Source organism: Arvicanthis niloticus, chromosome 28 (assembly GCF_011762505.2).
Source record: "Arvicanthis niloticus isolate mArvNil1 chromosome 28, mArvNil1.pat.X, whole genome shotgun sequence".
Classification (NCBI taxonomy): Eukaryota; Metazoa; Chordata; class Mammalia; order Rodentia; family Muridae; genus Arvicanthis; species Arvicanthis niloticus.
This window is the reverse complement of record NC_133436.1, coordinates 21623094-21636612: the sequence shown is the minus strand read 5'-3', so window position 1 is coordinate 21636612 and position 13519 is coordinate 21623094. Positions and strand designations below refer to the sequence as shown.

The 13519-nt window shown below is 39.7% G+C and overlaps 1 protein-coding gene across 10 annotated transcripts in view; it reads left to right on the top strand.

Moving 5' to 3' along the window:
* The window catches only part of Utrn (utrophin), a 493014-nt gene that overhangs the window by 171375 nt on the left and 308120 nt on the right, over window positions 1-13519 (top strand). For all 10 annotated transcript variants that reach the window (XM_076926858.1, XM_076926860.1, XM_076926859.1 and 7 more), the window contains 6 exons: window positions 847-960; window positions 1801-1956; window positions 6588-6758; window positions 8876-9055; window positions 11057-11191; window positions 12860-13009. In XM_076926858.1, the coding sequence (XP_076782973.1) occupies window positions 847-960; window positions 1801-1956; window positions 6588-6758; window positions 8876-9055; window positions 11057-11191; window positions 12860-13009 (906 nt within the window). The remainder of the gene's footprint in view (window positions 1-846; window positions 961-1800; window positions 1957-6587; window positions 6759-8875; window positions 9056-11056; window positions 11192-12859; window positions 13010-13519) is intronic.

The following is a 13519-nucleotide window of genomic DNA, read 5'->3' as shown; positions in this document are numbered from 1 at the left end:
ATTACCCAGCTATACTGCCCAATAAAGGTCTCAAAAGAAAGACTATTTAGCCTTCCCAGGACTAGGGAGACACATGGTGGTCACTTTTGAATTTGATTATTCACATATGCTTCTATTTCTAGTAGTGATCGAGAAAGAACTGAAGGGGGCTCAAAGAAACATGAGGGAAATTAGCAAGGCTGACTAATCAATGATGGGACAGGAGGCCTTGGGAAAAATAGCTTCTGCGTTAGCATTGAAGTTTAAGTGTGGCTGCCGTTGACTTATTTACAGCTACTCCTTTGCAAAACTTTTTTCTCGAAATCGTTTGCCTTCTCTTTGTACTTACTGACTTTGAATGGTTAAAAGAACTGAAATAGGCCAGACAGTGGCTAGTTGTATTTTCAAAGAAGGAGGCATCCCATGGAAGAGTGAATAGTCCTGTCTCAGGTTTCCTTCATGATGCTGTGTGCTTACTCCCAGTTCCAGTAGCTTTCAAGAAAAAATTGCTCTAAGTTAGTTGAAAACAAGACTTTTAAAAAGTTGATTATGACTAGAATAGCATTTTCCCTGTAATTTGAATTTTCGCCCTAAATATTGCTTGCATTTAAATAAAATAGTTTATTCCTAAGTGGCTTGAGACTTGTGGAATGATCACTAAACTGCTGCTTTTGGAAACTTTTACTGAGAATAAACTAAAGACTTATTTTCCAAGTTGGGAGACTTCAAGGAGGAAATGAAATAAATGAAAATGATGTTATTGAGTTTTGAGAAGCTGCATTCTTCTTTGGTCCCAGTAGATCTTGAGAGGTGGCGGGTTGAATGTCACTGAGTAAATATCCCCCTCTGTTGATGTGTTCGATTTAGGCCGATTCAGAAGTCATCGAAAAGTGGATGAATGGTGTGAAAGACTTCCTCTTGAAAGAACAGGCTGCCCAAGGAGATGCTGCTGCTCTCCAGAGGCAGCTTGACCAGTGCGCTGTGAGTTCTGCTGCTCTTGCAAACCTACTTGAATAAGTAACATTTTCTTCTTGCTCTCTGTCACTTGCTGTTATTAAAATTGTAACAATGGGGCTTATGGAGCCTAGATAAGGCGTCTTTTATTATAAAGCTTTTATTTTGGCTTTATAGCGAATAAGGGACAGACAGATTGCTCACATTTTATTGCTGTCTGTGGTTATAGAATTTGTGAGGAGAGCAATAGTCAATTTATTTCCTCGGAAGCCGTTTTCTTCTGTTACGATGGTGATCTCAATGCAATGATTGCCACAAGCATGTTGCTTCCATTGTACAGCACGATGAGCCTTTATGAGAAGCACATCCAACAAGTGAAATGTGCTAGCAATACAGTTTGTATTTGATAGCTCATCAGGTCTCTCTACAGCAGTGGTCCTCAACCTTCCTAACGCTGTGACCTTTAATACAGTTCTGCACAGTGTGGCGATCCCCAACCATAAAATTATTTTCATTGCTACTTCATAACTGTAATTCTGCTACTGTTATGAACCATAATGTAAGCATTTGGTATGCAGGCTGTCTGATATGTGACCCCCTACAGGTTGAGAACCGCTACTCTAAATTAATTAAAAGTCATACTTCCCACTGAGAGTCAAGTAATTCTAATTTAATTTTTAGCAAGTGGCTGTATTAAATGCCAGGTGAAATAAGTCTCTTGAAGTGAGTCATCTCTTTAGTAGCTGAGAACCTTGACTTCCAGGTAGTATGTCCTTGAAATATTTGCAGGATCCAGGTAGAGAGGTGTGATGCTGATGTCCACTTATATGGGAGTAGACTTAACATGGGCTTCTTTCTTGTATTCAGATGTTTGCTAATGAAATCGAAACAATCGAGTCATCTCTGAAGAACATGAGGGAAATAGAGACTAGCCTTCAAAGATGTCCAGTCACTGGAGTCAAGACATGGGTACAGACAAGACTAGTGGATTACCAATCCCAACTGGAGAAATTCAGCAAAGAGGTGAGCTTTGAACTTTCTATAGGAGGGGAACACACTGGTACTGGCTTCTCTTGACCAGGAAGACCAAACTGAAATTTAGTGCTCCAGAATTTTTACAGGAAAGCATAAAACACACTTAAACACACATGCTCGCATGCGCAGACACATGTGCACATGGAGATATATGTGTGTGTATCTATACATATACACAAACAATATTCTTTTTTAATTTTAAGATTTATATAAAATATATATTAAAGACATACATCATATATAAAGATATATATCGTATATATAAATATATATAATATTTACTTATTTTAATTATTTATATATTATTATAGAATATAAATATATAAATATATATAAATATATATATTATTTTACATATAATACATAAAGATATATAAAAAGAGATAAATTTAATATATTAATACTAAATAAATAGGATATATTGAATATCTTAATATTGAATATATGTTGTATATTTAATATATATTTATTAGTATATTGCATAAACATAAATTATATATATACATATATATATATTTATTTAAAATTAAGAAAGTATTGCTTGCTCAGTGAGACTCAGGACTTTGCTATCTTTCTGTTCCAATCGAGCTCCACACAGTCACTTATGACACTTGAGGACATAGGAGTGTGGTATCCACTAATTATAGCTATTAATATTTTAGGCAGCAGATATGTATTAATCAGCCACAGTGTAGTATTTTCTTAATTAGTGTCTGCCACCAGGCTTCTTTGTGTGCTCTGGGACACAGCAATGACAGCTTTCCCATGAGGTGTTTGCATTCCTGTGAGGCAGGTAAACTGTCAGGGAGGCGCAGCCAAGAGTTAAGAGAAGGTAGATTTGTTTCCAATAGGTTGGCCAGGGAGTTGCTCAGATTGGGACATTGCTGTAGATTCCTGAATAAAGGAAGAGGCGGGCCATGCCAGATTTGGGTACAGACATACAGTGTGGGAAATTCCTGCTTTAAAGTCCAGCTGTAGAAGTGAATGGGGTGTGTTCCTTGAGGATCCCAGGTGCTGTAGCTGGAAGAGAGTGAAGGGAGTTAGTGATATGGGAACTAGGAATACCTGAGGTCAGCAGGAAGGCTGTGATAGCCCCTCACTGGGGCAAGCAGGCTGGATTTGATTTTAAGAATGATGTCAACTAGTGTGAGCAGTCTTGAACATTTGTTAACTTATTTTGTTTGTTATTATTGTGGGTATGCACGCACGTGTGTGCTGGAACATGTAGAGGTCAAGAGTAACTTCTCGGACGCAGTCCTCGTCTACCTTTGTATGAGTCTCGGTGATTGAACTCAGTTCACCAGGCGTGGCTGCCAGGGCCTTTACCTGCTGAGCTCACTGGCTCAAGTTTGAGAGTCGAGCAGAGACGTGACATATGGTAAATCTTTTAAGGCCCCTCCAGCTTTTGTGTAGATGGGGTTTGCTTCAGGAAGTCATGGGGGTGAAAGCAGGGAAAACACTTAGGTCATTGCAGAGATCTAAGAGTTGATGACGCTTGGCTGGAGAGATCATGTTTGCGGTCATAGGAAATACCATGTGTGGACTGTCTTTTGGGAAGAGAGACAGGGCTTGAGTGGAGGACAAAGTAAGATAGAAAACTGATGACTCTGAATGGCTCGGGAGATTGGCAACTGGTGTGTTCTGTGTGGACTGTGGTGCTCTCTGTTTGAATGATAAGAACTTGGGAGGAGAAGCTTCTCAGGGGCTGGGAAATTGATGAACCCTGTTCTAAGAAGGATGGAAGTAGAGAGGACTCTGTACATGCAGAGGCTGCTTTTTATTTTTCCTCTTTTTAAAATTTTAGCATTTTAAATTCTTAGTGCCCTTGGGGTGTGGGAACCAAAAGCCAGTGAGTAAGAGATTGAATAAAGCCAGGGGCATATGAGTCAGGTTATCTCAGTGAAAAATCAAGCTTTAACTTTGACCAGGTAAGGCTTTGGATGATCCTGTGAAAGTGAATCCCCTGGAGAGATGGGAAAGGAAGTGACACCAGACAGTGGGGGAGGGAGTAGGAAGTTATCCTATGGTGGCACGATTGAATGTTTTGTTCTTGTTTTAGCCCAATATCCGCATTTTGAACATATTTTAATAAGGAGAAAAATTATAATAACACAACAGAGAAACACCCATGGACCTATTCTCTGACTTATCAGTAGCTCGCCTTGTGTTATATTTTCTATTTATCTCTGAAAATATGCTTTAGACAGGAACGTGAAATTATTGTCATATATTACAATATAGGTATTTGTCAAGATGCCAGGATCAAACTGAAGAAAATAATCTTTTTGTAATATCACTGAATACACTAACTGAGTTTGTATTTCTGTATCTGCTTCATAATCTGATATTGTAAGTAGCTGAGGGTTTGAAGGAAATAGAGGACATGGTTTCTAAGTGATATTGAGGAATAAGCAAGTATGTAGCATCCATCCATCTGCATATACCCTGTCTCTCTGCATCCATTCGTCCATCCATCTGTTCTTTATCCTACATCATCTTCATCCATCCATCATCTACCATCACCGTCTCCTGTCTGTCATATCCATCATCTGTTCACCCACTTGCTCATAACAATATAAAATCTATTGTGTAGAAAGTATTTAGATCAGTTCTAAACAGTTTATATCACTAGTAAAAATTTAAAAGTAGTAGAAAATATACATTTTTTTTATTGTAGTTAGCAAAAATAGGTATGTCGGGGGCTGGAGAGATGGGTTAGCAGTTAAGAGCCCTTCAGCTCTTGCTGAGGACTCAGGTTCCATTCCCAGCACCTACATGGCAGCACACAACTCTCTGTAACTCCAGTTCCAGATGATATTGATGCCCTCTTCTGGACTCCAATGGTATTGCATGCACGTGGTATACAGCCATATGAACAGGCAAAACACCTGTACACACAAAAATAAATGAGTAAAAATGGCCATGTCAAACAAAAATGCACAGAAATGTGTCTCATGTATGTTATCATGACAGAAATTAACACTGTTCTAAATTACCAAGTATATAGTTAACGATTTTGTGGGTTTTATTCTATGGTTCCATTAACTGATAAAACTTACTGTTCATGAGATGTAAACGAAGAATCTTCTGGAAGTGGGCCCAGGAGTCTACATTTATGTGGCTGTGGTTATATTGCATTTTACACACACACACATACACACACACACACACACACACACACACAGAGAGAGAGAGAGAGAGAGAGAGAGAGAGAGAGAGAGAGAGAGAGAGAGAGATAGTTTTAGTAAGAGCTGCCCACATGGAGGTGCTGAGCATCCAGCATGGGAAGAATGCTGTGTGATGCTGTGGCTTCTCCTAGAAGGGCCGCACCCTAGCTTGAGGGGTGGGCATGGAAAGAAAAGTTCCTTGTCTATTTTTAGGCCTGTGCTCCTGTTTGGAGGGAGGGAACAGGAAAGCCACTAACTGTTCCTTAACCCACATTCCTGTGAGCCCATCCTGTTCCTGTCCTGGCCTCTGGTTACTGTCAGCTCTGGCCTCCACTCAGACGTGTAATTTGAGCAGGCTACTGGATGTGTCAGGGGAAGGTTGTACTATTCCTGTGTGACAGGATGGTTTCTTTGAGCTGAAGTGAGTTTGTGGTTAGGTGAGGAACTCTGAAAATATTTCCAGACTCCTCTGAAGTACTTCACAAAGTTACTGAGCCAGATTCAGACAGATAGCTATTTTCAAATATATCTTCTATGTTCTTTTTTTAAAAAAAAAACAAAACAAAACTTTATTTTATGTGCCTTGGGTTTTGTCCATCTGTATGTCTGTGTGTGTAGAGTGTTGGATTTCCTGGTACTAGAAAATTAGTTCCAGATAATTGTGAGCCACCATGTGGGTACATGAAATTGAACCTGCATCCTTTGGAAGAGCAGCCAGTGCTCTTAACCACTGAGCCATCTCTCCAGCATGTGTCTTCTTTCTGACAAACATTTTATAGGGTAATGTCTTATGGACATCTTTTATAATAGTTCTTTTTATCTTCAGTTTTTATTTCTTCTGTAATTTTGAGAACGTTTTTGAGAACAGGTCTAACTCTGTAGAGCAAGCTGGCCCTGGATTCACAGAGCTCCACCTGCTTCTGCCTCCTAAGGGCTGGCATTAAAAGAATGTGTGACCATGCCCAGCTCCAGGCTCATTTAGAATATGAGGACACCATGGGAATTCTGTTTTCTGGTTTATTTTTTATATAATGGTCAGTGTTACAATTAATTTGCTTGATGTATAGAACTTTATTGCTATATGTTAAGCACCTTAATGTGGAATTAAAAGGTTAGAAACCAAGTTGGTTTCTGCTGGCTACCTTTCACAATATTGAAAGGTACTGTGTAGGCTACCAGAGAGAAAAGAACCACCAACCATGAACCCTATTTTCAGAGTTATAGTAGATATCTTCAACTTAGGTTCACGTCTGAAACGTTGTATAGAATTCATTATATTTTCATCATTTCTTATATTACACAGAACCAGCACGGGATGTCTAAAAAGTTTTCCTTGAATATTAAAACATAAGACTGGAAATTTATTGCGGTGCCTTTAAATATTAGAGGGTAGAACTTGTCATTTAATGTATTAAAATTTATTTACTGAGTGGAATGGTGTTTCCTCCCTAGATTGCTATTCAGAAAAGCAGGTTGTCGGATAGTCAGGAAAAAGCCATGAACTTGAAAAAGGATTTGGCCGAGATGCAGGAGTGGATGGCTCAGGCTGAAGAGGACTACCTGGAGAGAGACTTTGAGTACAAATCTCCAGAAGAACTCGAGAGTGCGGTGGAGGAAATGAAGGTACGGCCTTCCTCCCAGCCCTCCTCTTCACACTAATGAATGTGTTGGTCCCTCAGCTATCACACTACACAGAACCATATGGGCAAGTCTGCTCTCACAGTATGAGTAAGGGAAGAGCAGCTGTGGTGATTTTAGCTGGGAGAGGAGGCTGACGCCAGGCCACTGGTTCAAGTCCACCCAGAGTTGATCGATGCTGGGAAATTCCTGTGGATAGTCATGTAGCTCAGAGTCTCAAAGAAGGGTTACGAGGTGAAACTGTAATTTTTCTTTTTTTTTTTTATTGCAGCAAACACATACAATATAAATTATTACCATTTTAGCAGCGTCTTGGTGTATATTTTGTGGTATTATAGTCACGGTGCTGTGTGACTTCTATCACTGCTCACAGGAAGTGTAATTTTTGGTAAAGAGCAAAGGAGACTCCACAAGTTGGTTTGAGGTTATCTTAGTTCTAGGGGATTTGATTCTAGTCATTACTGGGGGCCCAGGGAACCCCAGAATGTCCTTAGTGCAGGAGGCAGGGAGAACAGAGAGAAGATAAGCTGAAGATAAGTTGGCATCACAGGCTGTGGTTCCAGAAATGTCTATTCCTGTGTCAGTAGTTGTTCTTGTATAAGGGAAGAACTGGGCCTCAGAACATGTTGTTTCCACTATAATTCAAACATGAGGACATGATTCTGTCTTTAAGAGTCATCCTTCTTGTCAAGTGGTCGTAGGGCACAACTTTAATCCCGGTAATACAGAGGCAGGGGCAGAGGGGCAGAAGGGCAGAAGGGCAGAAGGGCAGAAGGGCAGAAGGGCAGAAGGGCAGAAGGGCAGAAGGGCAGAAGGGCAGAAGGGCAGAAGGGCAGAAGGGCAGAGGGGCAGAAGGGCAGAGGGGCTGAGGCAGATGGATCTCTAAGTTCAAGGCCAGCCTGGTCTACAGAGTGAGTTCCAGAGTAGCCAGGGCTGCACAGAGAAACCCTGTCTTTTTTTTTTTTTTTTTTTTTTTTTTTTAAAGATGCACCCTTCTGTTTGTAAAAGATCAAGTAATATGGTATATGACTACCTCAGTGTTAACTACTAGTATATCTAAGGCAAACTTTTCTGTGCAGGTAGTTTTTAAAAAGATTCTATGTGACATTCATGCATGCTATCTTGAGTCAGTACACCTGAAAAGAGACTTATTTAATCTGTGTTGAGGGAAATATATATATATTGTTTTGAAAAAATTTAAAAGTATTTTTAGTATCACAAATATTTAAAGGTCATCTACTCTATAAAGAATGACTACCTCATTTATCACTCACACCGTTGGAACTGTAGTAGTTTGGTAATTTTTAAAAGCCATTGTAGTTGACAGTGAAGAAAACTGAGATTAAAACCTCTGATTGGGCAACACTCTATTTATTTTTATTCTTCAAAACAGCCATTAGGAATTTAAAAGCCACTACACTTAATTACTTTTCCCTCACTCTGGGAGAGCTGAAATCCATTAAGCAATAAAGCAAGCTGAAGGGGGGAAGTTAAAGATGGCTGCAGGTAGATTTCCTTGCATGTGAGATTAAGCACTTTGAGCACAGATGGAAAGCCAAGAAGCAGCTATTTCTGGATCAGGTTGTCCAGTGGAACTTCTTCATCTTCATTATTGGAAGGATGGATGGACCCATGTTCTAGGAAGAAAATGTTTTTACAAGGATTTGTGGGGCATTTGAATAGATGCCTCTGCCGAGGTATCCTGTCATTTTTGAGGCTGTTTATTTTAATCTAATGTGTTCAGGCCTCCAGTGGTCATTTAAAATGAATTCCTTTAGATTCTTACCCTGTGCCCAGAATTTGAAAATATATCTTATCAGTAGACACTATTTAGGATAACTGGCTTCTATAATTCTGGTGTTATTAAAAGAAAATATTGTTGGCACTGGGAATTGAGACTAGAAGACTGAGATTTTATTTTTAGCATTCTTCTTTCACAAAACTCTGGCTACATAATATTTTTTTTTTAAAAAAATAGTGTTCTCTTCAGGTATATAGAATGATTTAGGTGTTTTAATTTTGGATTAGTTATTAATTTTTTTTTTAAAGAAAGATATTGGTCACAGAGAACCATGTTTCAAATTGCTCCTTTCTTGGGACAGAGGGCCAAAGAGGATGTGCTACAGAAGGAGGTGAGGGTGAAGATTCTGAAGGACAGCATAAAGCTGGTGGCTGCCAAAGTGCCCTCTGGTGGCCAGGAGCTGACATCGGAGTTCAATGAGGTGCTGGAGAGCTACCAGCTTCTCTGTAATAGAATTCGAGGGAAGTGCCACACACTAGAGGTAAGAGCTTGTATCCGCTGGGGGCACCATCGTGAGATCCAGGCTCTGCTGTGCGATGGGCATTTCCCTGTATTATTAAAACAAACAAACAAACAAACAAACAAACACTCCATTGCTTTGTCAAACATCGGATTATAAAAGTAATTTTTATTGTTGACCAAGTAGATAAAACCGAGAGAGATTTTTGTTTGTTTGTTTGTTTGTTTTGTTTTAAAAGGAGACCAAGACCTGCCTGCATTTCTCAGGAGGTTCAATAGCAATAATTGATCTCTTTCAGGCTTTGCTAGTGTTGTTTGCTCACAGTGTTCTCAGGTCATGGAGGAGCCACAGAGTGTCCTTTAATCCCCAACTTCCCAACTGCCTCATAAGAATCCAGCCTGTTCTCTTACCCAGCTGACTACACGGATAGGAATTCAAGGTTTTATTTATTTACTTTGAATTTATTTATTTTTATTTTGAGTAGTGTCTAATGTTTACAGGAAGGGAAAAAGAACTTCAATATGCAGAGATTTTATTGAATTTTTAGGTAAACAATCCTGGTGCCCATTTCACTGAAGATTTAGATTATCCCAGTTTATTTATTTTTTAAAGACTTATTTATTTATTTATTTATTTATTATAAGTACACAGTAGCTGTCTTCAGACACACCAGAAGAAGACATCAGATCCCATCACAGATGGTTGTGAGCCACCATGTGGTTGCTGGGAATTGAACTCAGGTCCTCTGGAAGAGCAGACAGTGCTCCTAACCACTGAGACACCTCTCTAGCATCAGATCTAGATTATTCTGTGGGATTATTTTAATGAAGTGCTTTCTCATCTTCATGGCTTAAAAATAAAATCTGGTCAAAAGACTTAAGCATTTTGAGTTATTCTAATTTAAGTGAAACACACCCTGTAACAAGCAATTACATTGTTGTGAATTCTGATAACGCGGTGGAAAGATTTAAACTAAGTTTACTCATTCCCTGGTTGTTATCTAGCTCACTGGTTAGTTGTTTTTAGGCAGGAGTTTTGGAAGCGGCCCTGGCTCATCTGGAGTTCACTGTGTTGAGCAGGCTGACGTAAACTGGCAGGGTTGGGACTACAGGTGTGCAGTCCCATGCCCAGCTCTCATCCATTGTGTTGAGATAAATATGTAAACTGAGACCAATTAGTAAGAAAGGTACTTAATTAGGGAGAAGCCTGCATCTTGGAAGTGTTTCTCTGTCACCCTTCCATTCTTGCAAGACCTGAATAGATTTCTGAGTCGGTTTCTTGCAAGAGGAATGGGGGAGAGGGACTAGAAATCTCCTTATTTTGCTCTGAACCAAGAGTCAGCAAATTATGGTAGAGGCCTCAGATCTAAATTGTGTAGTTTGAGCTAGGCAATGGTTTCCCATGCCTTTAATCCTAGTACCCAGGAAGCCAGAAGCAGGAGGATCTAGGAATTGGGATTGGGTATGTCCCAGGAGATTTAAGTTTCTATAAAACATATCATGAATGATTTTTACCTTTTGCTTTTTCTGGGGGTGTTGGTGGTGGTGGTGGTGGTGGCAGTGGCGGTGGTGATGGTGGTACTGGGTATTAGACCCAGGGTCTTTGTCTGTGAAGCAAGCATAGGCTGTAAACACTGAGCCAAATCTCTAGGTCTTACATTCTGTTAAAAAAAAAAAAATGTATTTCTGTACTGTTTTTCTCTATTAATTATTCAGGTTTTTTTTTTTGTTTTTTGTTTGTTTTTTTGTTTTTTTTTTGTTTTTTTTTTTTTGACATTTAACCAGGTCCTTGGAATTAATGGGAAAACCAAGGCAGCGTCTTTTCCCTTTGTCCTTTTTCCTCCATCTTAATTCTCTTAGTTCATTGAAAATTTACTTTTGCCTCATGTATTTGATATTCTAGCTTCACTGGTTTCTGAATTCCTGTATATTGCTCTCACTGAAATGGAATTCTCATTGATCAAAGGGATGATGTATGGTTATAGCTTCTCTTCAGTTTTAATTTTTTCTTCACATTCTTTAGGAGGTCTGGTCTTGTTGGGTGGAGCTGCTTCACTATTTGGATCTGGAGACCACATGGTTGAACACTTTGGAGGAGCGTGTGAGGAGCACAGAGACCCTGCCTGAGAGGGCAGAAGCGGTTCATGAAGCTCTGGAGGTTGGCACCTGATGTCTGAGCTGCAGTCATTTTTGCTGGGATGAGGACAGATGTACTGTCTGTCTCTCTACCTATCTATCATCTATCAATCTATCTATCCATCCATCCATCCATCCATCCATCCATCCATCCATCCATGCATGCATACGATAGGATGTGTGTTGAGGTCTGAGCACAATTTATAAAAGTTATTTTCCCCCTTGCTCCTTTTAACCCACTGGGCCATTTCATCAGCCCCTGAAGAATCTTTATAATCAGCTTTGTATGGGTGGAGCTACATGAGTGCATTTTACACACAGTAATGGTCACTAGTGGGGTCCAGTTCATTTGACCATGCTCTGGACAAACCCTGTTTTGTTTCTTTGTACTTATGAATATGGCATGAATCATGAATAAGGTGGCTTCTAGTTCATTGTCTGATGTGAAGTTAATGCAGGCTGATACGTGCATTTGTGAAGGCTCCCCACTGTGGGAGCTGGGTGGGAAGGCTGGGCTTCAGGCCCCCGGGGCCAAGAATATCCGGCAGGCTTCCTCATTCTGCGGTTTTAAGCCCAGGAGTACACACAAGACTGTGGTAATTACTTCAGAAATGAATTGCAGTATAACCAGGGAGGTTTGCTTAGGAAAATGGGGAACATGGATAAGCTTGTGCAGAAGTAGTAGGGAAATTTGGGGATCTGATGAACAGCTGAATGGGAAGTCAGAGTGCAGTGGAAGATACACAGTGTGGAACCCAATAGACACCCATTAAACAACGAACAAACATGCTTTCCCCATAGGGGCGTAAATATACATTCTAGAAACCCAGACAATGGAGAAAAGTAAACTCGAGCTCAAATGTCTTTAAAACATTTTGTGTATTCTTTCTTTCCTTTTTAAAGATGTACTTACGCATGTGAATATACTTGTTCCTGTCTTCAGACACACCGGAAGAGGGCATCAGATCTCATTACAGATGGTTGTGAGCCACCATGTGGTTGGTGGGAATTGAACTCAGAACCTCTGGATGAGCAGTCAGTGCTCTTAACTACTGAACCATCTCTCTAGCCCCTGTATATTTTATCAGCATTCCTTTTATGCATAGATACCACAGGGCACTAAATGCAGTGAAAGGACTTACTGTCCTAATAGCTTTGGAAACAGTTTGGAACCTTAGTTAATTCTTTTTATTGACTCCTGTTTGTCAAATCAAACTTCATTGGTTTCAGTTTTCCCATCTGCAGAATGTTTAGTAATGTTTAATGCATAAGGTTAATTGGACTTATCTCTATAAAATGGTCTACATAGAAATCCTTAGTGTATTTCTGTATCATGTGGTAGAAATATGGATCTCTAATTTTGTTAATGTACTTAATAATGAGATAATTTTATTTGTAGAGTAGTTTTATATCTCACACTGAGAGCTTATAAAATTAATAATTACTCAAATTATTTTATGTAATCATCACATGTTCTTGAAGTGGTTTTTTTTTTAATTTTGTGATTTTGTTAATCTGTGGTGAATAATTTTGTGAATTAGTTATTTCCTTAATTTTTGTCATTATTTGTTTCTTAAGTAGACTTCTAGAAAGTGGAATTAATACTTGTCTTAAAATGGCATTTTGCAGATCTCGATCCATTTAGATCTAGTGAATGTATTATTATTATTTTTTTTCTGCCCAACTGCAGTCTCTTGAGTCTGTTTTGCGTCATCCAGCGGATAATCGCACCCAGATTCGGGAACTTGGGCAGACTCTAATTGATGGTGGGATCCTGGATGACATAATCAGCGAGAAGCTGGAGGCTTTTAACAGCCGCTACGAAGAGCTGAGTCACTTGGTGAGAACCAGACATGCGCAGTGTGATTAGGTAGTTACAGCCGCAGGCTAACACTGAGAGCTCCATCTCTTTTGGGGCTTCCGTTCTGGTTGCACTTGGTAATTAGCTTGCATTAGTTAATGCTTTGGTGTGGTGGGTGTTAAAGTAGGCAGCTGAGTTTAATGGGAGCCTAAGGGCTTTGAAGTAACTATAGAAGAATAGACCTAATATTTGTAGGTCAGACACAACTTGATTAAACAATCAAACAAAAATCCAAATTGCCAGGACAAGGCATGGTGGTATATGCCTTTAATCCAAAAATTTAAGAGGTAGAGGTAACTAGATAGATCTCTGAGCTTGAGGCCAATGTGGCCTGCCATCGGGAGTCCTAAGCCAGGTGAGGCTACATAGTAAGATATTGTCTTACCAAACCAATTCCAACCCAACCCAACCCAACCCAACCCAACCCAACCCAACCCAACCCAACCCAGCACAACCCAGCACAACCCAGCACAACCCAGCACAGCCCAG